General features: G+C 61.9%; 1 protein-coding gene across 3 annotated transcripts; it reads left to right on the top strand.

Moving 5' to 3' along the window:
• The first annotated feature begins 319 nt into the window (after window positions 1-319).
• On the top strand, window positions 320-24,902 carry SH2D3C (SH2 domain containing 3C). Of its 3 annotated transcripts, XM_040607209.1 has the most exons (12): window positions 320-409; window positions 2,531-3,173; window positions 7,747-7,786; window positions 18,092-18,220; window positions 18,482-18,930; window positions 20,570-20,694; window positions 21,061-21,638; window positions 21,888-22,003; window positions 22,166-22,337; window positions 23,084-23,195; window positions 23,854-24,060; window positions 24,197-24,902. In XM_040607209.1, exons 1-12 carry the CDS (start codon window positions 370-372, stop codon window positions 24,370-24,372), a joined length of 2,787 nt encoding a protein of 928 aa, XP_040463143.1. In that variant the 5' UTR covers window positions 320-369; the 3' UTR covers window positions 24,373-24,902. The 3 variants fall into 3 exon arrangements, with proteins under 3 accessions (XP_040463143.1, XP_040463145.1, XP_040463146.1); XM_040607211.1 differs by lacking the exons at window positions 320-409; window positions 2,531-3,173 and adding an exon at window positions 4,209-4,327; XM_040607212.1 differs by lacking the exons at window positions 320-409; window positions 2,531-3,173; window positions 7,747-7,786 and adding an exon at window positions 11,649-11,835.
• The last annotated feature ends 264 nt before the right edge of the window (window positions 24,903-25,166 follow it).

The raw sequence follows: 25,166 nt of genomic DNA, 5'->3' as shown, positions 1-25,166 counted from the left end.
CTGGCGCCGTCCTCTAAGGCTGGCACCCTGCTCGAGAGATGGCACCCTCACCCACAGGGCTGGCACCCACGTTCAGGGCTGGCACCCTGCTCTAGGGCTGGCACCCAGGGGGGGTTGGGTGTCAACATCTGCTGGGCATCCCCAAACAAGGTGGCCCCTGAGCCGCCAGGTGGGTGTGAGAGGACAAGGGGAGTGGGAGGACTGGGGGACAGCAGGAGGGCGGGCTGGGGCAGATGACAGCGCTGAGGAGGAAATGCCAAGCGAGCGATGAGTGGCTGGGGGGGGCAGGAAGGGAGGAGCAGGCAGGGAAGGGCTTCACAGTTATAAACTTGTCCCTCTCGGTCCCCACGGCCTCCGACCAGCACAACCATGGCCGAGGGCCAGAAACGAGGGGGCTTCAAGAAGTTCAGTAAGTGGCCGTGGGGTGGGATATCGTGGGTGGACAATGGGGTGCTCACCTGGGCAGCCTAGCCGGGAGGGGGGATGCATGAGAGTGAGTGTGAGTGTGGGTGTGAGTGAGTGCTCACACGCTCCCCGGGTCACCCCCACTGGGGATGTCTGGAGCCAAGGCAGGCTCTGCTCTCATTAGGAAGCTCAATGCGGTGAGGGGCTTCGGAGTTTTCCATCCTCAGGGCTGGGGGTGAGCCCAGGTGCTGCTGCCTCGGGAGGTGAGTACCGGGACTGGGACCAGTCTGCTGCAGCCCAGCCCTGCACTGGGTTCCGGGATGCACCCAGGGGGAGGCACAATGGGGTTCAGGGGTCTTCAGTTCCCGAATCACATCCTTCAGGGCGCAAGGCTGAGGGTGAAAGTCAGTGCTGCAGACTGGGGGCTGCCAGTCCCCCCACCCCAGGGTGCTTTCACAGCACAGCGGCCGGGTGGCACGGAGGAGCTGGGCTGGGAGCCTGGGAGCAGATTCCTGCCGGCTGCTCTTGAGGAAGCGCTCGGTACCCACAACGAGCGAGCTCTGCTCTTTCTCACAGACCTCAGGTTTCCCCCAGAGCCCCGGGAGGCGGCTGCAGTGGCCTTCACCCCGCTTCCCAGCACTGGGCTGCACGGGAGCCAGCCTTTGCTGCTGCTCTCTGCATTCCTGCCGCGATGCTGGCGCCAGAGGGGGGCTGGTCCCTCCGCTCCCCAGGGACCCCTCCATGGGCAAAACCCACGGCCTCATCTCAGCTGGGCTTTTCCTTTGTGGTGCAGAGTAGGAAGATGGGGAAAGTCCCCAGTATTGCCTTTCCCACCCTGCAGCAGCCCCAGCAGTGGCCGGCAGCAGCAGATGCTTGGACTCTGAGGGGATGTTTAACCCCAAGCAGTTTTGCCTTTAACTGCTTCCAGGCCATGAGGTTTCTGCCACGCAGAAGGCCTTTCGGGCTGCTGCAGCCCTTTGCATGGTCCCTTTGCCCTGTCTGGCTGGGGGATGCCCAGCAGAGCCCATTATGGCAGCAGAAGGTGGGAGTCCAACGGCTGAGCAGCCCTCAGCCACCCAGTTCCTGATACAGCACCGCTGCAGCGTGCGGCTTCCTGCCATGGCAAATTTGCCGTGCCCGGAGGGGAAGAACCTTTGCAATGCTCCAGGGCAGCAAAAACATTGCAAAACCCCCAGAGGCAGCTGGAGCACCAGGGCTGCCCTGCAGAGCTGCAGCCTCAACCTGCTGCACCCTGTGTGCTGTGCCAGCACCGACACCGGCCTGGAGCTGCACGGCATCCGCAGGCAGAGCTGAGCTGGGGCTGAGGTGTGAAATGCAAAGCCACCCGCCGGAGTTATAAATATGTCTCCGGTAAATGCTTTGCGCTCAGCACTCGCAGGTGGCAGCTGGGAGCCGCAGGGAGGCTGCGAGGTGCTGAGCACTCAGCTGAGGAAGTGGGGAGGTTGTCCCCTGCCCGCAGCCAGCACTGCCACGCCAGTGCTCTCAGGCTGCACGCTGACAGTCGGTTCCTGCTCCACCGTGCTGGTGAGGGACACGCACATGTGAGCACATCACATGTGGCCGGGACCCCCGTCCCCTGGGGAGATGCGGTGTCCCCCCCATGCTTTCATCTGAGCAAGGGCAAGGGGTATGGCCTGTGGGGCAGCCCCAAGGCTATGGCGATGGGCACAACCACCAGCCCTGCCTGGAGTCCCCTGGGGGAAGCGGGGAGGCGGAGGATGGGAACAAGAGATTTGAAATCTTTTCTGGCACTGCTTGCTCACCAGGGATGGGCGTTTCTTCCTCCACCCCTACCACTGCAGTGGGGAAAGGCAACCGCTGGAGTTGCCAGGGCACAGGGGACGTTTTCTCCCTAAGGGACCGGGACAGACCTCCTGGGGTCCCAGCAGAGATGCCTCGAGCAGCATCACATACACCCCAGGCCACAGGGGTGTCATGCCGGGCTGGGACTGGAGATGCAGGGTGGAACTGGGCTGACACCAGGCTGCACTGCAGCACAGTGCCCTGTGCCCACCCCAAGCCTGGATCAGGGGCCCTGGGATCCCCCCATCATGACACTGTACCAGCAGTAACCCCACACTCCTCTCTCCTCTCTCTTTGCTAGAGTTTTTCAAGTTCAAAGGCTTCGGGAGCCTGAGCAGCATCCCCCGCTCCTTCACCCTCCGGCGCATGTCCGTGGCCCCCAGCTCTCCTGAGAGCCTGGGGCCAGGTCTCCCTCCTCCCCATGGCTTCCTGGAGGAGCCCTTTGACAGCACCCAGGATGATCTCAACACCATGCCCAAAAGCCCCGGCCCCTATGCCCGGTCATCGGACATGTACAGCCACATGGGCACCATGCCCAGGCTGAATGTGGGTAAGGCCGGGAAGAGCCTGGGAAAAGCCAAGAGCAGCCAGAGCTGCCGGGTGAAAGGGACCCCCAGCAATAAACCCCACGAGACAGCCCCGCTCCCCAACACCAAGATGTCCAGTGATGCTGACATGGGCACAGACTCACCCCCAGCCATGGGGCAAACAGAGCAGGAGGATGAAGAAGCTCAGCCTGTGGACACCCCAGGGGCAGCAGTGGCCAGGATGCACCAAGAGCCTGCAGGGAACGTCTCCTGCCCTGGGGCAGAGGCACCGAGCTCCAGCCTGGCTCCGAAGCCTGGCCAAACCCTGACCCCCAACACAGCAGTGGGAGCGGAGACCACATGTAGGGATCTGCTGGAAGAGGGGCAAGACCATCCTGGCAAGAGCTCCCTGGACAGGTACAGCCCCACTGGGTTTACTCTGCCTTCCACTGGGACCCCCGTTCTACCCCTCTGGGGCAAGGGGAGGGGGTGGGACACACTGGGGGTCCCTGCAGTGCCCCCCACTCACCCACAGTACCAGCGGGATGCACCTGGCTGGTGGGATGGCACAGACAGAGCGCTCTGTACCATGGCCAGGTCAGCTGCTCCATGGGAGCAAGGTTTCCTGTGGGATTTCTGCTCCCTCCCGTTTCCGGATCTCGCAGCCCCGCTCAGCTCCAGAATCCTTTTGTCCTGCCGGCGGCTCCATTCCTGCACTGGGATGCACTGCGGAGAGCTCAGATCTGCACCACTCCAGCCCCCTCCGCCTCTCACTCTCCTCTTTTTCTCCCCCTCCCCGAGTGGCACTGCCTCTCTCAAGGCACAGGGGCAATCCCTGAAACCAGCCATCCCATCCCCATTTCCATCACCTGCCAGTAAACCCCTGAATCTGGGCACAATCACCCCACTTCGGGCATAAAACTCCTCCTTCAGGCCCCAGACCCACCCTCCGGGGGAATCTGGGGGCTCAGCCCTGTCAGATGAGGGGTTTGACCTCAGAATCAACAAGAGGGATTTTTACCCCCTGCCCATCACTTGGAGGTGTGGGCACGAGAGGCCAAATGCGCCCCAGCTCAGCAGCTGGGACTGGGGGCATGGGTGGAAGTGCCGACTCCAAGTTTCTCCCCAAAACAAGGTCCCACCGTCATCGCACCACTGCTTCCCTGGCCTGCTCCTCCTCTCTCGCCCTTGGGTAGCCCCTGACACGCCAGTTTGCCCCGTGCCACCCTGGGGCCAGGGGCTCCTTGTCCCGGCGCTGAGCACTCGGGAGGTCCGGGTGGCCCCGGCGGCCCCGGGAGCGGGCTGAGGAGGAGGAATTCGTGCCGGTGGTGGGAGCCGGGCTGTGCCGGCCACACATTCCTGCCGGCCTCAAAGGGGGGGCGGGAGGAGGGCTGGGACGGGAAGGAGGAGGGTCCACCACCGCCTTGCGCGCCCCAAAGTCCCAACGCTCAGAGCGAGGCGGGAGAGCGCCTGGGAGAACGTCTCCCCATCCTGGAGCGAAGGCACCCACCCAGTCACGCAGGGCTGATGACAGCGGTGGGCAGGCGGTTTCCCACCCTGGGACAGGGCAGGTAAGAGGTCCCAGCCCCGTGGCCACCCCTCATACCCTGGCACGGTGGGGGGACAGGGAGGGAGAGGCTGGGAAGGGGCTTTGCGTGGGGAGGGCACAAAGCTTCAACGCAGACGCTGCTGGAGCCGCCACTCAGCCACCGAGGCCCCCGGCCCGTGGCAGCGTTTGCTCATGGAAAGACCGAGCGTGGCGGCGGCAGCTGCCGAAACCGCAGTCAGAGCCGGCGCCAGGGCAGAGCGGCCAGGGGGCTGTGGCCGGCACTGGGGGCTGGAGGCTTGGGGGCTTAGGGGGCCGGTGGCACTGCCACATCCCTTGGTGAGCACAGAGCCTCAGCGGTGGCAGAGGGTCCCCGCAGGGGGTGCCTGGGGCTCGCCCAGGCTCTCTGGTCCTCCAGAAATGACTTAGGTCCCAGGCCAGCATGGCTGGGAGCCAAGCAAACAGGGGAACTTGTGTGGGTCACCTGGGTGTCTGGGCTCTGGGGAGTGGGGACTTGGGGCCCCAAAAATCGAGGGCCAGATGCTCTTTTGCATCATTTGGGGCTGCCTTGATGATGGGTGTAGCCAGGGAAACTGAGGCACAGGAGTGACCAGAGCAGGACTTGGCATCAGGGGCATTTCTGCCCCTCCATGCTCCACTTAGAGCCCCTGCCACCACCCCTGGCTAGAGGAGCAGCCGTCACCACGGCCAGGCCCTGCTGTGGGGCGGACAGGCGGAAGCGGGACCGGGATAGCGCCGCGCCCCAGCCCTTCCTCCTGCACAGGCACATCCCTGGGGATGGGGACAGTGTGTTCCCGCCAGCCCATGGCAGAGGCCAGCACTGGCTGCCCAGCACAGGGTGCGCCTGTGCAGGGGGGTGCTGGGCGCCAGGAGGGACAAGCATGACCCTGGGGCACATTTTTGCTTGCCCCGCCTGGAGCATCCCTGGTAAGGACAGACTCCAAGGCAGGACGGACTGAGAGCGCCCATCTAAAGGGGAGCTTTCCCAGGGATGCTCCCTGCAGGATCAGGCCCTCAAGGTGGGGGAACTGCGCTGCTGTGGGACAGGGAGCAGCACCTGAGCTGCGGAGATGCTCAGAGTGAGGCGGTGGCCGTGACTCCGGCAAGGACACGGTGACTAATGGGAGATGACCCGCAGGCAGGTCACAGAGCGGACGTGACTCGACTTCCCTCCGTGCGCGGCGTGCGCGCGGCACGGGAAATGCCGCTTCCCGCAGGTCGCGAGCAGGGCACTGCCCACAGCTGCCAGCACACACCTCTGCCAGCACTGCGAGCCAAAACCTTGAAGGAGGCAGCTCTGCAGAGGGGGAAACTGAGGCACGAGGTGTCCGGACTTGGTTGCCCAGGGATACAGCCTGCACTGTTGTCTGAAGACAAGCAGACCCTGGGCTCCAAAGTGGGGCTGGACTCCCACAGCCACGCTGGCCTGTACGCAGCAGCCAGCCTGGAGCCTGGCAGGTTTGTAAGTCACTGCGATGCCTTCCCAAGCACAAGAGGAGCAGCTACCCCACCGAAACCCCGCTCCCCGGTGCCACCGTGGTAGCGCCGGGTCCCAGCAGCTCAGCCGCAGCCGCGCTCCAAAGGCAGCCCTGGAATTTCTCCCAGGCACTCGGCTGCCCCCAGAAATGCCATTTCCTCCAGGAATGTGCAGAACCAGGGGGGCTGCGGCCCCAGCTGCAGCCTTCCCCGGCACGGGGGCCTCCCCTGCCCGGGCCCTCGCAGCATCTCCCAGCTGCTCCCATGCTCCCGGTTTCCTGCCCAGAGGCCCCCCGTCCTCCCGCCGGCTTTTCTCACGGCTCTGGCAGCACCAGGCAGCCCTCCGCGGCCGTGTGAAAGGCAAACAGGCTGCAGAGGCAGCGCCAGGGTGGGCAGGCAGCCCGCAGCCGCCCAGGGGAGCCTGTGTCTGCCCCCCCTCCTCCACACGTTCCTCTCTTTTTTTCACCCCAAAAAAGTGTGGGCTTGATTTCCAGCCCCTTTTCCCCTTCCAAGGTGGACAGTGGGAGATGTGGTTTCAGCATCGTGGGCTTGGAGGAGTGGGCGTTGCCTGCTGCAGGTCTGGACACCCCGAGGGGCCCATACTGACCCTAGCAGGACCCACTGTAATGCCACGGGGGGTGTCCGGCGGGACAAGGTCTGGCAGCAGTTGCCTCTGCTATCCCCACGTCCCTTTCAGCAATTGACTTCTGAGCTACCAGGCACCATCCCCAACCTGGAGGGAGCCCACAGAGGAAGAATTTGGCTCTCCAGGGATGCCACCAGTGTGGCTTCCAGGCGGGGTTTGTGTGCAGGACCCGCAGCAGCTCCCAGTATGAGGCAGGGGTTTAGCTGTGGCTGTAGGAACTAGGTGGAGTGAGGTGGCTCCCAGCAGGGAAGGGACTTCCCAGGTCTGTGATGCCCTCGGATTTGGTAGTTTCGTAGTTGCCTGCCCTTGTGCTGGCAGCCTGCCACCCCAGGGCTCTCGCTGCCACCCCACGCTCAGGCAGGCAACCTCATCAAGCAGTAGGATGTCCGTGCTAAAGCTTGGCGCTGGGGAGGCAACCAGCACTGGGTTCTGGTCAGAGAAGTCTGGACCATTGTACTTTATTCTGACAGGTGAGACCTCAGGGTTGCGCACCTCTGCTTGGGCTGTTACTCTCCCTTCGAATGCTCTGTTGTTCCCCTTGGACTCATCCATACAGACACATCTCTCGACCTACAAGAGCACAAAAAGCAGTAGCAGCATTGCTACATGCTCAGAAAAGAGCAGGGGCCGTCTGCATCCCCCATGAAATGATGGCAAAGAACCTTCCAGATCAGCTGTGTCTCAGGGTTGTTGGGCTGGTTGTCAGTAGGGCTAAGGGTGAACATGTCACTAAGGAGAATGGGAATTTCTATTGCCTGTATGCTGGGAGGACAAGTTTTGCAGTCTCACTCAGGATGTCGCCGTTCACCCCTGGCTTCACTGGGAGTTTGATTTCTGCAGGGTTGCACGAGGCCATAGAGAAACAGTCAGAAACACTTGTCTGGGCAACGTGTCCCAACAGCCACCTGCTGGGAATGCAGCTCTGCCAGGGAACAGGGCACGAGGCCACCCTCTTCAGCAGGCACCCTCCGGCACCGTGACCTGCAGGGACCCCAGCCTGGCCACGGGGTATCCGTGGCTTGGCTCACACGATCCCAAGGCGATCTGGGGAGAGATCCTCTAAAAAGGCCTCATTCTTCCCTGATCGCATTAGGGAGGCTAAGCCCTGCGCTGAGAGTGGGCAGGAACAGTGCTGGGGCCCTGGGAACCTCTCCCAAAACCATGGCCATGGTCTCAGCCCCATGGCAAGGCAAGGGGCACAGACTCTCGTTACCCATAGCTGTGTCTCCACTTCCTTTGACCTGACTGTCACGACTTACTGCCCTTTACTTACGCATTCTTATTTTTCCCCTTCCTTCTAGCCACCACGATGGCCTGGAGTCTGGCAGCGAATACGTGAAGGTAAGTCGCTGGGCACGATCACAGCCTGACCCGGCCAGGTGCCAGTGGTGGAGCGGGGCCTGGGGCTGGCCAGGTCCTACACCAGCGGGGTGCTCAGCTCTGCACTCCCCATCCCACCACCTCCTCCGGGCTCTCTCTTTAGCCCTGGAAGAAATTCCCTGCCAGAAATGGTGAGGCTGAGGGAGGCAGAGGAGACACAAACCCTACACAGTCCCTCTGATGCTGCTCCCACAGGAGCTCCTGCATTTCGTGCTCCCTGTCACCTGTGAACGCTGCAGACGCAGGGGTAGCCTCTTCCCTCCACCCCCATGTAAAGAAACGGAAGGGTTTGAGCCACTTTTGTGGCTGTCACATGAAAGTCGGTGTAAATCTCTCCAAATCTCTTGCTTATCCTCCAGCAAACTATTAACATTCCTGAGGACTCTTCATGTCTGGCCAGAAATTCATTAGCCAGGCGCCTGGCTCCGGAGGAGAGCAGCCCTTTTGCAGGAGGCTGCTGGCATGATGGGAGCCGGGCAGGCACAGGGGAACAGTGGCAGGGATGCTGTGTGGTTTGGGGATGGAGCACTGAAAACCTGCCTGGGTGGTCGCTGCCATGGGATGGACTTTGGGGAGCGTGTCTGAGAAGGCACGGAGCCTCCCGAGTCCAGCTGCCCGATGGGGATGTGATGCTGCTGGGCAGATGGGATTGTTGAGTGACTTGAGGTGCCCAGCTTGGATGGTGTAAATAGCACAGAGCCCTGAACCTTCGTCTTTTGGACCCGGGGCTCTTGATGGTGGCTGTAGCCAGACATGGAAACGTGGGAACCCGCCGTGGTGGCACCACCAGCAGGCTCAGGAGAGAGCTGGCTGGGCCCTGAACTCATCTGCTGCTCCTCACGGGGCTCACCCCTCCCAGGGTCCAGTCTTGGGGCTAACGAGGATCCTGCTTGCTGGGTTTGGCATCCAGGCGCTGGGGTCGGATGCGGCTTTATCACCTGTAGCAATCCCCGGAGTGGGATGTCTCTCCTCTCCTCTTCCTCTAGCCATGTGGGACTTGCTGAGCAGGAGCTCACCAGGCTGGAAGTGGGACATGTGCTGGGGCAACGAGGCCCGGATGGGAGTGTTAAGGCTTGAGCCGTGCTTCGCAGGGTAGAGCCCTGGGGTGGGCTGCCTCGGGGTGCACAGGAAAGCTCCTGCTCATGCAGGCAAGTGCTGCGAGGGCAAGGAGGTGGTGAGGGGCAGAGCTGGATGGATGGGGGTGTTTTCCCTTGCGCTGTCAGCACGTGCAGCCAGAGACGGGCACATGTTATGGCTCATGAGTTAATAGACTGAAACAACACAGGTGTGCAGCAATAGATTTGGCTTTGCCTTTGGGGTTGAGTTCTTTTTGGTGAGCCAGAATTCCCTACTCTCCAGGCAGATCCCAGACATGAGTTATCTGGCCTTTATTTCTCACCTGTCCTTGTGGTGTCCAGGCACGGACCGTGGGCTGTGATTTATATGCCACTTCCCTTTGGTCACAGTAGCAACTGATGGCTGCAGTGACAGCAGCTATTTTAGTCAAATAAGTAATTATCTGCAGCGTGAGTGACCGGGATGATGGGGGCACTTTGGCTGATTGCAGGCACTGTGCCTGGTTGGAAGCCCGTGCAGCTGTGGGGTGCTCAGCACCCAGCAGCGTCTGGCCCCAGGGCCTGCAGGATTCCTCGTGGGTAGGTTACTGCTGGCTGCTGTGCCTGGGATCCCTTGGGAGCAAGGGGGGACAGGGCTGGGATCTGCCACTGGAATAGGTCCTTGATTTGCAGCTGGGGGGGACATGAGCAGAGGGGAAACATCACTGAGGGGCAAGTGAAGGACAGATGGGAAGAAAAAAGCCAGTGAAGAAGATTTGGGAGGAGGGAGAGGAGGCACTGCAAAGCCCTTGTGAGCAAAGGCTCATGGGCAGGTCTGCATCCAGATGTGCACCAAGGAACTGCCAAACATCAGTCCTTGAGCTCCAGCCACAAAGCAGCCAGGGCCAGCTCTCCCATCACTGAGCCTGCTGTGATTAGAGGTGCAACCAGGAGCTAGGGAGGGTCAGAAAGCCAGGATCAATAAGCACTTGGTAATTAACGTGCTTTAATAATAGCCTAAGGGTTGGTGTTTCCAAGCTGCCTGGGTGATCTGCACACCTGGCTCCATTCGTTAACGTCCCAGCCAGCCTAGCTTTGGCCCTCGTGCTGGTGAAGGAGCTGAGAGCAGTGTTCCGCTTTGGGAAAGCTACAGCCCGTAAAGCTGTCGTGCATCCCTGCGAGAGCTCAGATGGAGGTTTCCAGCTGTCCCCTGCGGAAAGACAGCACAGGCACAGCCGGGGAGCATCGCCCCGCAGCACCCGGTGGGGCTCCCGCTTGCTCCCTCGGCGAGAGCCTTGGAAGGAAACCCCGGAGCCCAGTGCAGAGGAGAAGCCTTGGCAGGAGGGCGATGCACTATCGGATGCTCTCCGAGCAGCACCTCCCTGCATGCTGCCACCTGGTCTGCCCCTCGGCCCCACACAAGAGAGGAGGAGAGCCCGTGTGCCCATGGGACCCGTGAGCACCCACCACCCGCGTTCCCTGCCCGCCGGCTGCGTGCTGCCCCGCTGCATCCCGCGCTCAGCCCCGTCCTGCTGGAGAGCCGCACGGCTCCGCCATCCCTCCCTCCCCGGCAGACCAGGGCAGAGCAGGGCCTGGCGAGCGCCTCGAGCTCTCTTTGTTCTGCGCGGAGGAGCCGCTCAGGGGACCTGTATCTCATCGGCCCTGGCTGCTGCCTCCCTGCCTGGGGATGCGAGGGGTTTGTTTGAATTAATTAGAGGGGAGGCTGCAGGGTTCTGCGGTTGGTGGCAGAAGGAATACCTCTGAGCTCATGGCATCATCCCCTCAGGCCGGGGCGCACCAGGAGGCGTGGGGGTCTTCGGGCCAGGGCTCACTTTGCGGGTGGGAGCGTAAAGCCCGCTGTTAGCAAAGCCCAGCCAGACGCAGGCCGTGCTGTGCAGGACAGACCCGGAGGGAGGCCGGTCGGGTGCGGGCAGGTGGGCGCAGAGCTCGGTGCTGGGGGACGCCTGCCCGTCCCTGTGCGCAGGGCAGGTGCCAGCAGCGGGTTCGGGCAGGGATGTCGCGGTGGGTTTGTTGTGAGAGTCAGGGCTGGAGCAGTGCTTTGAGTCATCGGCACTGCCTTGTGCATCCCATACGTGAAACCGTGGCCTTAATTAAACTGAAGGAGAGCCTTAATTAAACACAACTGAGAGACGGCCTACGCGGGAAGCAGGCAGCCGGCTCCCCGCTGTGTGAGGCAGGCACCGGCATCTCCCCCCCCCGGAACGGCGTCACCGGGGTGGGTGAGAGGGGACGAGGCGGTCCCCATGTGCATCACTGGCGAGAGCAGGTGCATTTGGGGTGGGGAGATAAGGGGAGCTGGGTCCCCTCAGGGCTGCCTGATCCCCTCAGGGTGCCAGGCTCCCTCAGGGGTGCGTGCAGCCGGGGTGCTGGTTCTCCTCAGGGGTGCGGGGTCCCATCAGGGTGCGGGTCCCCTTGGGGCACAGGCAGCCGGGGTGCTGGTTCTCCTCAGGGGTGCCGGTTCCCCTTAGAGCAGCCGGGTCCCCTCAGGGTGCCGGGTCCCCTCAGGGGTGCACAGTGCCGGGGTGCGGGTCCCCTCAGAGGTGCCGGGTCCCCTCAGGGCACAGGCAGCCGGGGTGCGGGGTCCCCTCAGGGGTGCGGGTCCCCTCGGGGTGCCGGTGCCCCTGCCCAGGCGGGAGGCCGGCGCTGCCGGTTCCCCCGGGGCCACGGCGGCGGAGCGGGCGGCCCCGCGGGCCGGGCCGGGGCGGGCCGAGGCGGAGCTGCGGCGCCGGCGCCGCCCCCGCTGCCGACAAGGGATGAGGTAATTCGGGGAAGCGGCTGAAATTGAAGCCCGGCGGCGGCGGCGGTGCAGCCCGGGCCGGGCCGGGCCGGGGCAGCCCGGGGGCGCGCCGCGCCATGACGGAGCGGTGCAGCCTGTGGAGCGCCCTGTCAGCGGCCGCCTGCTGCTTCTACCGCGGCTCCTTCATGCAGGTGCAGGTGAGCGGGGGCGGCGGCGGGACGGAGCCGGCGGGTGCCGCCGGGCAGCGGCTCCGTGCGCCCGCACGCGTGGGGCAGGCGGCGGCAGCGCAGCGGGGAGGGGGAGCACCGGGGGCACGGCCCGGCCCCGGCCCCGCCGTCAGGGGGCTCCGGTCCCGGGCTGCAGCGCCGGGAAGCGGGGGCGAGCGGGGCTGCCTCCGCGGGGTCCCGCCAGGCAGCCCCGTGCCCCGGCGCTGCCCCGCTCCGCCGGGCCGGGGGGCGCCGTGCCCGCCTGGCCGGGGCGGCAGCGGGCGTGGGGTGAGCAGGGCAGAGCTCGGCCGGGGCCGCGATGGCAGTGCCGCCGGCTGCCCCCAGAGCAGCCCTGGACGGGCGGCGCAGGTCCCTGGAGGGGCCCTCGCCGGCAGCAGAGCCCACGCAGGGCAGTTCCGCATCCCCCGGCAGTCGGCATGTGCCTGGAGCATCACCGAGAGCACGGGAGGCAGCGAGCGGGGGGGCGCAGAGCTGCTCGGCTGGGGGCTCTGCGTGAGCTGCGCCGCACCACACGGGTCTGACGGGTGGGAGAGAGCTGGGATCCATCTGTCACCTGTCCTGTGGTGCTTCCAGCACCGCCGCTGTCTGGGCAGGAGCCTAGGTGTCCTATTTTTGGACTCTGGCATTTGCGCAGGAGGAGCACAGTGCTAAGAATTGGTTCACTCGTTTACCAAGTTAGAGAGCAAAGGTGTTTCGGGTTGCAAGAGCCAAGCAGGCTCTGGTCTGAAGCAAGAGCTGTAGCATACCGCAAGTTGGAAGGCAGCTGGCAGCCAAGAGAGCTGGCAGTCTTATTCAGTACTCCTGCTGAGTGAGGTAGGTGCCGAGCTGTAGAGATTATGCTGGGTAAGACGGAGCCCAGAAGCAGCATTTCAAGTCTTGTCATGACTGCGGCTGATCTCAGTGCAAAGCCAGGGATTTTAATTGCTGGTGGAGGTGAAGAGGGAAAAGCAGAAGAGCTGCTCCCAGCTGTCCAGAGGCCACCGAGCAACACAGGGGGACGTGCCCTAGTGCAGCAGCCCTGGGGCTGCACATCACAGGGGCTGACTGGGTGCTGTCAGCAAGCTGCTGCCAGAACAAGGGAGAGACAGGTGGGCATCTGGCTCTCACGAAGGGATGTGAGAGGGGATGGAGGGCGCTCCATCCTGACCCAGAAAGAGTTAAAAGTGAAGCCCTAAGTGCTCACCTGGCTCCACCAGATCTTTCACCATCTATTTGTGTCCAAGTGTGCCCAGCAAACACACACTGAAGTCCCCATGAATGACTGGAGCGCTTCCAGCTGACAGCCGCATCCCTGCTCACCGCCAATGGCAGTGCACCCAGCCTGGGAAGCACTGACATCATTTCTGGCCAATAGCAGCTCTGAGAAGGGATGCAGCAGCAGCCGCTGCTGCCGTCTTGGAGTGAGATAAGTAATATATAGATGGATGGAAATGTGTGTATACACACACCCCATCGCTGCACTGGATACCTGCTCCCCCAGGGCAGTGGTAGCAGTGCACTCCAGCACCCCACTGCAGAACCTGGGGCACTTGTCCCACCTTAGAGCACCCAGATGTTCCTGGCCGTCAACCCCAGCTGCACCCCACCCCTGCCAGCCAGACATAATTGCTCCAGAGCTGCCACAAAGGAGCACAGACAGGGGGAGATGAGACCCTGTGGGTAGCCAGGACTAGTCCTAGGAAGGGCTTTGAATGCCGAGACAAAGATCTTGAGCCAAGGTCTGCCTTCAGTGGGGACTCATGGAGATGCAGCATACCCGAGAGATGCCTTCGGTCACCCCTGGGCTGGACAGATGGGCTGGTGCCTCCTCAGAGGCCATTTAGATGCCCAGAGTCATTGCGAGACAGGACAGAGGAACAAATGATTTCCATGTGGATATCAAGATCAGTAGGATGGACTGGCTCACAGTGGGATATGCAAACTAAGAAGTCCATAACAACTTGAGGGTTGACTGTGGTGGGATTTTCTTGGTGTGGTCACGTGGGATGGACGGACCATCGTTGGGTGGTACCTGGCAGCTGGCCTGGGGAGTGCAGCAGTCCTGCACGAGGCAGGCCCGCAGACTGGTTCTTGGGTTCACTGTGATGCCGGCTGTCTCTCAGCCAGGATGTCTGCTCGGAAATACTTCACTGAAGTAGTCCATTGCCAGGTGCGGAGGAACCAGAGAAGACCCTTGCACGATTCTGGGGCTTTCCCCATACACCTGCTCCCAATGGCTTGTTACTCTGCTTCCTCCCAGCTCTGCTTTCCAGCCCCACAGCTGCTCTGGCAGCCAGAGCAGTGGTGGAAAACTCCAGGAGGGGCTGGGGTTTCCCTAGTGAGGGTCCCATGTCAGGGCGGGCAGCACAAGAGCAGGAGGGAGAGCACATGCGCTTGGTGCCCCGAGGTTAGTCAGATATTATCGGCAGAGGAGCGGGGTGGGGTGTGAGTACACCTTGCTCTCCAAGCTGACTTCATCCTCAGCTGTGACTCCTCCAGATCTGGGAGGGGAGAACAAGAAGGCAGACTGCAAATCGCTCCTGTTTCATAAGATTACCTCTGCAAGGAGAGAAAGCCAAATGTCAGCCTTTGAAGCTCTCCTTACAGCAGGCAGAGTGACAGTCACCATTTTACACGTACCAGCCCAGCTGTCAGAAGCCTTCATCCCCCCAGCTCTTGCCCGTCCACTGCCAGTTCCAGCCCTTGCACTTTGGCTGGGTCTGGAGGCGCTTCCTCCTCCAAGAAAGCAGCAGGGAGGATCAGGGAAGTGGGCAGGGACGGAGAGCCCCGGGAATTGCCTCCACACGGGCACTGCCCCCATCGTGCAGCAGCACCAGAGGATTCCCCAGCCCCAGGACTTTGAAACAGCCCGTCAGGGAGCTGAATGTGATGGAGGAGCTCTCCTCTCTGCAGCCAAGCCAGCTTGGTTGCTTGGCTTGGCTGGTTGCTTGGCTGCTGGTTGGGATTCCTCAAGCAGAGCTTGGCATCATCTCTGGCAGCTCCTGAGCTGGTTTGTCTGGTGCGGCTGGTTCCGAGAACCACTCCAATCCCCATTTCTTCCTGCTCAGCTGGAAGAGGCCTTGGGGCTCTCTGTGCGGGAGGCCAGCACCACGCGCTTGAGCTAGGTGCTAGTGGAAGCCAAGGCTTTTCCCTGCACCCAGCCCACTAGTATGCAAGACCTCACGTTGGGCCGTACATCTTTTGATGTCCTCTTGGCGCAGCCAAGAGCGTCAAGCGGTGCCCTTTTCAGCGTGGTGCTCAGACATCCGCTTACATGCTCCTGACAGCGCTCGGCTGGCCTGCGCTGCCTTTCCATGCCGTGCCAGTGCCCGCGCCTCGGCGCTCGGCCAGCTGGCAGCCTGCGACCGGCTCCTCCGAGCCGTGCTGCTGAGCAGGGCAGAGGAAAGCCGGTTACTGCTGCAGGGCTCGGGGGCCACATGCGTCCCCCGGGCACGTGGGTCCCTTGCACCAAGGGCTCGTGGTGCGCCCAGCTCCTGTGCAGAGAGGAGAGCAGCCAGGTGATCTTGGCAGCATCTAGCGTGTGTTGGAAGAGTGTGAGAGACGCACAGCGAGGACCAGTCCTCAGAGCCACAGCACACCAAAGAGCAGGGCTCCCTGTGATCGGTCTGCTGCTGCCTCCCTGGCTATCGCAGCCACACAGTCACTCCAGGCAGTGGTGTTTTGGTGGCCCTGCAAATTGGATGGGATCTCATTTCCCAGCCAAGGAGCTCAAGGGACAGTGCCCTCTGCATGGCTGGAGAAAGTGGCTCATGGCACCCTCTGCTCACAGCCAGCCTCCCTCCCTCATCTACAAGATGCAAAACCTCCCTTGCCTCTCCCAAACCTCCTGTTCTCTCCTGCTAGCTTAGCACCTGGCTCCTGGCACAGATGCCAGCCGGCTGCTGCCCAAATCCAGGCTTGGAGACACTGGGCACTGCTCAGCTGGGTTTGTGTTTGTTATTCTGCACATTTGCATGGGGAGGATTTGGGGGAAAACCCAGATGTACAACACTGAGCAGAACGGGCGCTAATCCCTGCTCCAGGGGTGGTGGCGGGAGCACCGGCTCTAAACTGCTCCCAGCTCGGCTCGGACAGCTTTAGCCTGCACAGACAGGAGAGGCTCCCAGGGGGTCCGTCCCTGCCCCAGAGTCTGGGGTACTAAGCCATGCCGCGGGGTGGGTGCTGCAGCCAAGGGTCCCCCGCCACCACTCCGGCTGAGCCAGGTCCGCTCGATGGCAGCGGATGGGTCGTCATGGAAACGGCATCTGCTCGGCCTCGCCCCCCCAGGAGGCAGCCAGACCTCAGCAGCACCCGTCGGCTACCATTTATTTTTAATAGGGTTCAGCGGTGCCGGGTGGCTTTGTCTCCACGAGGGCCCCAAATCAGCAGCCAGTACTCTGCTCCCCACAGCCTTTGGTCAGGAGGGGGACAACCCACGTGCCTCCCAGTTCAGGTCCCCACTTGCTCCAGTGAGTGGGACCTTCTTCATGGGGAGAGTAAACCTGGTCAGATGAGCTCAAGTCCAGCCTGAAGTGTTTTCAAAGGATGCTTTCACTGCCCCAGCACCTTTTGACTCAACAGCGGTTGGGAAGGGAGGAACAGCGGCAGGTCCAGGCTGCCGAGGGCAAGCCCTGGAGGGCACAGTCCCTCACACCAGCCCTTTGCAGCCTCCTGCCCCCTCCCCAGGCTGCAGCAGGGTCCCCAGGACAGCATCGTTGCCTGCTTTGCCTGCTGAATGCAGCCACCACGGGGGATGGAGCATCTCCCCCCAGGGAAGGGGGGGAATCTAGGGGTCAGGCTCCTGCTGAGGGACTCTGCGGGGTCCCAGGAGCACCCCAAGAGTGGTGGGTACAAGGCAGGAGAACAGCACGGTGCTCTACACCTCCCCTTGCCAACAACTCCTAGAGGAGCAGAGGGAAGCAGTAGGGCGTGCAGAGGGTGAGGTGCTGGGCAAAGGGCTCAGCTCTGGGGCACGTCCCCAGTGTGTCAATACGGGGCTGCAGCCCCCAGTGCTCTGGGGAACCAGCTGCTGTGCGAGGCCAGCCACCAGCACCAGCCTGCTCCTCCGGCAGTGCCGGAGCGCTGGCAGCAGCAGCTCAAGCCCGTGCCCGTCCTCCGACACGGCAGCAGCATCCTGCCCTAACAATGCCAAGGAGCTGGCCCAGCCTGCGGTGGCTCCCCATGCTGGCACTGCCACCGGACATGGAGCCAGGCCACTGAGCCACCCCTGCTCATTGGAGCAGTGGAACAGGACACTCTGGTAGCCCTATCCAAGCTCCCTTATCTGTGGCAGTGGCACACACATCACCCTTGCAGGACAGCACATATCTGGGATGCAGGGGGAACCCAGGATTCCTGGCTCCCAGGCCCTGCTCCACCAGGCAGCAGCACTGGCAGCACAGCAACTGACCAGAGGAACCGGCCTCGTGTGCACAGCGCACAGGAGCCTCGAGCCTGCGCTCGCCTCCCCAAACAAGCACAGACTCTGCCATGCCGACAGCTTGGCATCCTCAGCTACCCTTTGGGAACGACGGGGCCAAGCAGCAGGCAGGGAGCACGGCAGGCTCAGCCAATGGGAGACATGACGCCATCCCTTATCCCTCTGGGGGAAGGGAAGGGGCAAATTGCATCCTCCAGGCTCAGGTGCACCAGTGCTAGTAAAAGGGTAAAAGCTAATTTCGATGCAGAAGGTTCCCTTTACATTTGTCATTACTATTCATGCCACCGTCAGGCTGAACACAGAGAGTTAACCCTTTGGAAGAGGGACCATGATGGCTGTTCCAAGGAGGAGGAATAATACAGGTTTCCTCCTGGAAGAGTGCTTCCCGCAGTGGTCCGGCCCAGGAGATGTGTGAGAGGCAGCTGGGGCAGGTTTTTCCTGCCCAACCACCCTCAGCTCTGAGCTGAGGCAGAAAGGCAGCACGCTGGGGACAGGGTGGTCAGGTGTGATGGGGACATGCCACCAGGAGAGTCTCCAAGTGCTCCTGGTGGCAGGACCTGACTGTCAGCAGGCACAGCACATTATCTCACCCACATCCTTTGCCACAAGCAGCAATCCTCATGCACAGCCTGAGTTACTTGTGCCTCAGGGACAGGTCTGCTGCTGGCGAGTGGCATCACCAGTGCCAATGACATGGAGGGTCCTGCAGTCCTCACATGAGGACCCTGACAGCCCACCCCAGGGTCAGGCCTCTGCTCCCAGGCCCTGCACCGCTACACCGGCTGATGCTCTCTTCTCCCCCTACAGTTCTCCAAGGAGAAATATATCCTTGACTCATCACCAGAGAAGCTTCACAAGGAGCTGGAAGAGGAGCTGAAGCTGAGCAGCACTGACCTGCGCAGCCATGCTTGGTACCACGGCCGCATCCCCCGGGAGGTGAGGAGGGGAGGGTGGGTGGCTCTGGGCACCGTTTGCTTGGGCTGCTCGGGGAGAGCACCCCCAGCCTGTCCGCCTGACAAGTGCCTGGGAAAGGGCTTCATTAGCTCCAGTCTGCCTGGTTTTGCCATGGGAAATGCCCTTCTGCAGCTCAGAGCCAGAGGCAAGGGGAACAAGCTAGTGCCACTGTGGATCATCCACCCACGCCCCCTGGTCCATCCAGTATGGCTTTGCCTGAGCTGCTGCCCTGTCCCCTGTCAGGTGTCAGAGAGCCTTGTGCAGAGGAACGGCGACTTCCTCATCCGTGACTCGCTCACCAGCCTGGGCGACTACGTGCTGACGTGCCGCTGGCGAAATGAGCCCCTCCACTTCAAGATCAACAAGGTGACAGTCAAGTCCAGCGAGGGCCACACCCGTGTCCAGTACCTCTTTGAACAGGAGAGTTTTGACAATGTGCCTGCCCTGGTCCGCTTCTACGTGGGCAACCGCAAGGCCATCTCTGAGCAGAGCGGTGCCATTGTCTACTGCCCCATCAACCGCACCTTCCCCCTGCGCTACCTGGAAGCCAGCTACGGGCTGGCCAACGGGAAGCATGGGGGACCCCACAGCCCCACCACCCAGAAAGGGGGGCACATCAAGAGGAGGAGCATCACCATGACAGACGGCCTGACAGCAGACAAGATCACCAGGGCCGAGGGGTGCCCAACCAGGTGAGCACAGTGTCTGGTCCCAGCTCAGCCGGGCAGAGAACCAGCCCCTGGGCAGGAGGCAGGGCCACACTCTGTCCCTGCTCCCTGGGGCGCAGGGTAGGTGTTTGGGATCAGGGATGGGAAGACAGACCAGCAAAGGTATGGGGGGGAAGAAGGTACCCAGCTGGAACTGGGGTTTTCTCCCAGGCTAGCTGCCAACCATGCTGAGCTACTGCAGCAGACACCCAGCGAGCAGACATGACTTTAGCATTGCAGGCCAGAAGCCAGAGAGTGTTTTACAATCACCCAGTCCAGGATTACCAACGTGTCGGGGCTTGTCAGAGGCAGGGATCCAAGCCTTCCCAAGCAGATGCAAGAGGAGAGCCAGTCCCAGCCACCAAGGGGGCATTTGTTGGTTTGCTTTTGAAGGGTCCTTTCAGTTTTAGAGCCCTTTCCATCCAGCTGGAGCATTTGCAAGGAGTAACAGAGCAGCGCTGAAAGCCTGATGGGCAGGAGACCAACAGCGCTGTACTGATGGGAGTCCGCACAGTCCCCAGATTACAGCCACCACATGGCTGAACTGCTCACATTAACCTTGGAGCAGTTGGGCTTCACCAGAGGTGGGGAAGATTTCCTTCGCACAGCTTGCTTTCAGCAGCCCAATGCTGCCCAGAGCCCAGCAGGAAAGGCAGAGCCACATGTCCATCCTCACACGCAGCAGCTGAAGGGGGACCCATCTACTCCTGCCTCCCCAGCGGGACACAGCCTGCGATTGAACCAAGCCACTTTCTCACCACCCCAACCTTCTCAGCCCAAGGGCAGGGTGAGAATGCACCAGCAGAAAACAGGCAACCAACTGTTACAGCAGGGAAAAGGAAAACACTCAGACTTCCAAACTGCAAGTTTTTAGAAGAAGAGCCCAGATCCATCAGTCTTCCCTCACCACTCACATTTTCCCCAAACCCCTGATCACTGCCACTGCTCTCCCAGCCTCCCCCACCACAGAGGCACAGCACTTAAATCCAAACATGTCACAGCAGCCCAGAGCTCACCCATGGCAGGGAGCACAGTGCCATGCCTCCTTGCAGCCCTCTCTATGCTCAGGCCTCACCACAGCATCTTTTGCAACACCATTGACACATGGCACTTGTATCAGGCCACAGCCACTGCCCCACCAACCCAAGACCTCCTTCACTTGCTGCATAGCTCCTTGAGCCCACACACTGCAGCTCACTGATGCAGCACCTGACTGCCCACTGGGCTCCAAGTCCAGCTTCCAGGCACTTTCCACCTCTCAAATGGAAATACAGTAACAACCCAGCATCAGATACCCCCTTGCAGCACAGCCCTAGAAAACTACCTCCCCCACAACTTCCTCACCAGAACCCCATACCCAGCATCTCTCTAATCACAACCCCCACCCCAGGCAGGGCTGTCTCTGCTTTATATAGGTGCTGACCCTTCTGCTCCCAGATGCCTGCAGGGACTGCCCACTCATTACTCCACCTGAGCTCATTACAGGTTCTGCTAATTATGGGTTGTTGTGGAAGGAGGTGTTGACCTGAGGGTGAAAGGGCAGAAAACTCTCATCCCAGCCCCTCTGCCCTTGCTGGGACCCTTGTCTGCAGGGACTAACCTGCCCTATCTTCCTCCTCCCCAGCGTGTCCCTGCCCCACCACAGAGACATCATTCGGAACTGTGCTGTCAGCGTGGACCAGATCCAAGACCTGCACTCCCCGATGTCCCCCATTTCTGAGAACCCAACATCACCTGCCTACAGCACGGGTAGGCATCGCCCCTCCATCCCACGGGGGCAGTGGGGACATGGGTCAGGCTGGGCTTGGCATGGGTGTGATGCAGAGACCTGGGGAGGGGGACGGAGCTGGCTGTAAAGACAAGCTCCTGTGTTGCTCCCTGCTAACGAAACCCTGTCCAGCTCCTTGCATGGTAAAGAAAACTGTCCTGATGGAGGGCTTGAGCTGAGGACAGGACCTCAGCCACACCATCGTGCAGCTGTCCTGGGACCGGCTGAGCCCATTCAGGCAGCTGGGCTTTCCCTGGGCTCTGCATCCCTGGGCTGCTGCATCTGTGGTCCCTACGCGTGTACGTGTCTCCAGGCTCTGATAACAGGGTCTCCTTTGCTCCCTGCAGTTACACGGCTAAAGCCACATGCCTGCCAAGCATCTGGGATTGCCCCAGCCTCTCCAGTCATAAGAAGGTCCAGCGAGCCCCAACTGTGTGCGGGGAACAACAGCAAACCTCTGCCAGACCCTGCCCACAGCACCCACTCAACTCCCTGCCACGGGTATGCCCGTGCCTCCCCCTCTCCCTCTGTGAACAGCTACAGCGACCCGGACACGGGGCATTACTGCCAGCTCCACCCCACCTCGCCCATCAGCAGGGACCGGCCAGCTCATGACACCAAGCAGCTGCCATCAAAGAGCTATGTGGAGAGACTAAAGGTGGAGGAAGGACAGAGAGGGACTGTGGAGAATGGTTCTGGGGAAGCAGAGGCAGGGCAGAGGCTGAAAGGAGAACTGGACTTCATGGGCTTTGTGCCCCCCACCATGGAGACAACCTCCTGCTTCAACCCCACGGCCTTCCAGTCCCTGCTCATCCCCCTGGAGAACAAACCTCTGGAGATGGCTGTGCTCAAGAAGGTCAAAGAGCTGCTGGCAGAGGTGGATGTGAAGACGCTGGCCAAACACATCACCAAAGTGGACTGCCTGGTATGACCAGGGCCAGGCAGGAGGGATGGGTACCACTGCTCTCTGATTGCTCTGGGTTGGTGGGGGAGCGGAGCACCCCCGAGCATCAAGCATCGGGCACCCCTGAGCACTGAGGCATCCCTGCTGGGCTCTGCCACGCTGTGTCAGTGGGGGCAGGCAGAGACTGGGGTGGGGCAAGAGGCTGCCTGAGGACACTTCAGCCTCTCCTCAATTAACAAAGGTCTAATCAGCTCTTGCATTTCTTGCCAGGTTGCCCGGATATTAGGTGTGACGGTGGAGATGCAGCGGCTCATGGGGGTGAGCTCTGGCATGGAGCTGCTCACCCTGCCCCACGGCCACCAGCTCCGCCTCGACCTGCTGGAACGGTATGGCAAGGGGCAGTGGAGGCGAGCCCGGTGGGCCCGCTGCATGGCACAGGCTCCCCTGGCGTGTCCCCAGCTTGGCATGTGGGGGTCCACTGCACCTCCCAGGGTGGAGGAGCTTGGCCTCCCTGTGCTGACCCTGCCCCGCATCTCGCCCCGCGACAGGTTTCACACCATGTCCATCATGATCGCCGTGGACATCCTGGGCTGCACAGGCAGCACGGAGGAGCGGGCGGCCCTGCTCCACAAAACCATCCAGCTGGCCGCTGAGCTGAAGAGCACCATGGGGAACATGTTCAGTTTTGCAGCTGTGATGAACGCCCTGGAAATGACACAGGTACAGGGACGCTCCCTTCGTCCTTGTGGCCTAGGCTCATCCCCTTTGCCCAAAACACATCCCTCTCCCTGTGTCCTGCAGGCTCCCAACACCTGCTGTGGGGGGAGAAGGGGGAAAATGTCAAGGGCAGGAGTCGTGTGGCCACATCCGCTGGGGTGTAAGCAGGGAGGGGGAAGAGCCGTCCCCTCCACAGAGCAGACAGCCCAGTCCCGCTGGGATCCAATTGTTTTTCAGTGGTTGGGCTTTTTGTTTTGTGCTGGGCTGTGTTCCTGGGAGGAAATGAATCTGCCCTCCAGTACAATACAAATCAGTCTCAAGGCTGTGGCAGCAGCATCTCCGGGCCACACTGCTCCCTTTGGAAGATGAAAGGAGATTAAAATTCAATTTTAAATCGAGCCCAGCTGGGAAGTCTTGCTTCCTGCCTGCACAAAGGAGGTGGAACGGCTGCCCCCTCCCTGTGTCTCATCTTCAAGGCTGCTGCAACACAGGGAAGCTGCTGTCCTGGGGCACAGGGAGGGGGGAGAAATCCTGAATCCAGCCTTGGTGCCAGGGATGTGCCGTCTCTGGCCATGAGCATTGGTGGAGGACGCTGCTTTGGGGAGCCCCAGGCACTGCAGTGTGCGAGGCTGGGGGCCATGGCTGTGGGGCCAGGCTGTGCCCCTCTGGGAGCACCCTGCGAGCCTGGAGCTTGGTGCCCAGGGCCTGTGCTGCCCCTTGCACCCTCCATCTGCCCCGTCTACTTTCAGATCGCCCGGCTGGAGCAGACCTGGATGGTGCTGCGGCAGCGGCACACGGAGGGTGCGATTCTCTATGAGAAGAAGCTCAAACCGTTCCTGAAGGGCCTGAATGAAGGGAAAGGTAACGGGACCAACTTCCCTTCTCTCTTGGCTGGTCCTTCCCGCTTTGTCTGGGCATGGCCTCGCGGGACAGGAATGCATTTGAGGGCTCCGACCCTCTTCCAGCCAGTGCCAAGAGCTTCCCCTCTGGCTGCTGAACAGCCCCAGCACCTGGCAGAGCCCGTTTGGCCTCAGCTGCCCCTTCCTTCCCAAAGAAGCATTTCATAACTAAATAAAACCAGTAGCTGAGCCAAACCCTCGCACTCGCATGGCGGTGTGTGCCAAGCTGAGGGGACAGGGTGGCCAGTTGGGGAGGATGGAAAGCCATGTCCCTCCAACATGCAACACTTGGAGCTCTGCAAACCTGCTCCCCATCGCAGCTCTGGGAAATGGGGACACAGCTCAGGCAGGGACGGCAGCATTCCCCTCCCAGAACAACCAGAAAACCCGGCTGGGAGGAGCTGATGTTGAACAAGTCAGTGGCCCCGGGCACAGGGATCACAGAGCCAAGGCCACTGCTGTGCTACAGCTGAGCCTTAAAGCCTCTCCCAGGAGCGTGGTGGCAGCCTGGCTTCACGGGGCTGTGCGGCCATGTGAGCATTCTGTGGGGCTGGGGCAGGTGGGGAGGGGGATGCGGGGCCACAGGGACACATAGGATCCCATGTTGCCTCTCTCCGCAGAAGGGCCACCGCTGACGAACACTACCTTTCCCCACATCATGCCTCTTGTGACTCTTCTGGAGCGGGATGAGGCTCTGACTGACAGCCCCGAGCCCTGGGAGACCACCGACAGTGGCGTGGAGGTGGTCATGGCCCACCTGGAGGCAGCACGGATGGTGGCCCACCACGGTGGGCTCTACCACACCAATGCTGAGGTGAAGCTGCAGGGTAAGCAGTGGGTATGGCAGGGCCCCTTTCCTTCTGCCGCATTCCCAGTGTGCTGCTCCAGCCCAGCACCAGACAGGGCAGCCCACGGGCACAGGGTCGCCCCCCATCCTGGGGAACTGACTCTCCCTCTCTGCAGGTTTCCAGGGCAGAGCAGAGCTGCTGGAGGTCTTCAGCACCGAGTTCCAGCTGCGGCTGCTCTGGGGCAGCCGTGGGGCCGAGAGCAGCCAGGCCGAGCGCTACGCAAAGTTTGACAAGGTCCTCACTGCCCTGTCCCACAAGCTGGAGCCGGCGGTGCGCTTCAGCGAGCTGTAACCCCCCTGGGTGCTTGGAGACCCCCCAGCTCCCACCGCGCCCCCCACCAGTGGCTGTGGAGCAAGGGATGGGGCTGGCCACCCGGCACCAGGAGGAAAGATGGCCCCCAAGGGTGCTGGGGGACGGCTCAGCAACGTGGAAAGAAAGAGGAGGAAAAGCAGCCACCTCCCAGCTCCCCCCAACCTCCTCGGGGCACAGCAGGCCCGGGAGTCTGCACCACTGCCCTGGAGGATGGGGATGCTGCCTGGGCAGGCCAGCACCGGTGCCCGCCACCCAGCCCTGCCGAGGTCCGTGACTGCACTGTGCCCCTCGCCTCGCCCTTTGGTTTCGTTCCTTCTTCATCTCTGTCCTGCCTGCGGCCGCTGGCTCCTGCTTGTAAATATGTTTTCATGGTCGCGTCTGGGTGTACAGACTTGCAGAGGGCGGTTCTCGTTGTAAATAATTAGGCTCATTCGTTTCGTTTTGTAAATACGTGTACATATCTCATGGGCTCGGTTCTTACATACAATAAAGTTTTATGCTGTCCCCCAGGGGCTGCCCTCGCTGTGGGTGTCATTTCAGGGGCTCCCGGTCCCCGGCAGAGCAGAGCTCGGGGAAGGGCTGGCGAGGGGAGCCCCCGTGCTGGACCCCCGGCCCGCCGCGGTGGCGCAGTGACAGCAGGACAGCGCCAGCCCTGCGCCGTGCGGCTGCCCTGAGCCCCCCGCCCGGGGGGACCGCGGTCCCCAAAGCGGTGGCGCCGGCGCGGCTCCGCCCCCAGCCCATCGGCCCCGCCCTCCGGCGCGGGGCACGCCGGG

Source organism: Falco naumanni, chromosome 9 (genome assembly GCF_017639655.2).
Source record: "Falco naumanni isolate bFalNau1 chromosome 9, bFalNau1.pat, whole genome shotgun sequence".
NCBI classification, from domain to species: Eukaryota; Metazoa; Chordata; class Aves; order Falconiformes; family Falconidae; genus Falco; species Falco naumanni.
Note: the sequence above shows the minus strand (reverse complement) of the source record. Positions and strands in the feature narration are given on the sequence as shown.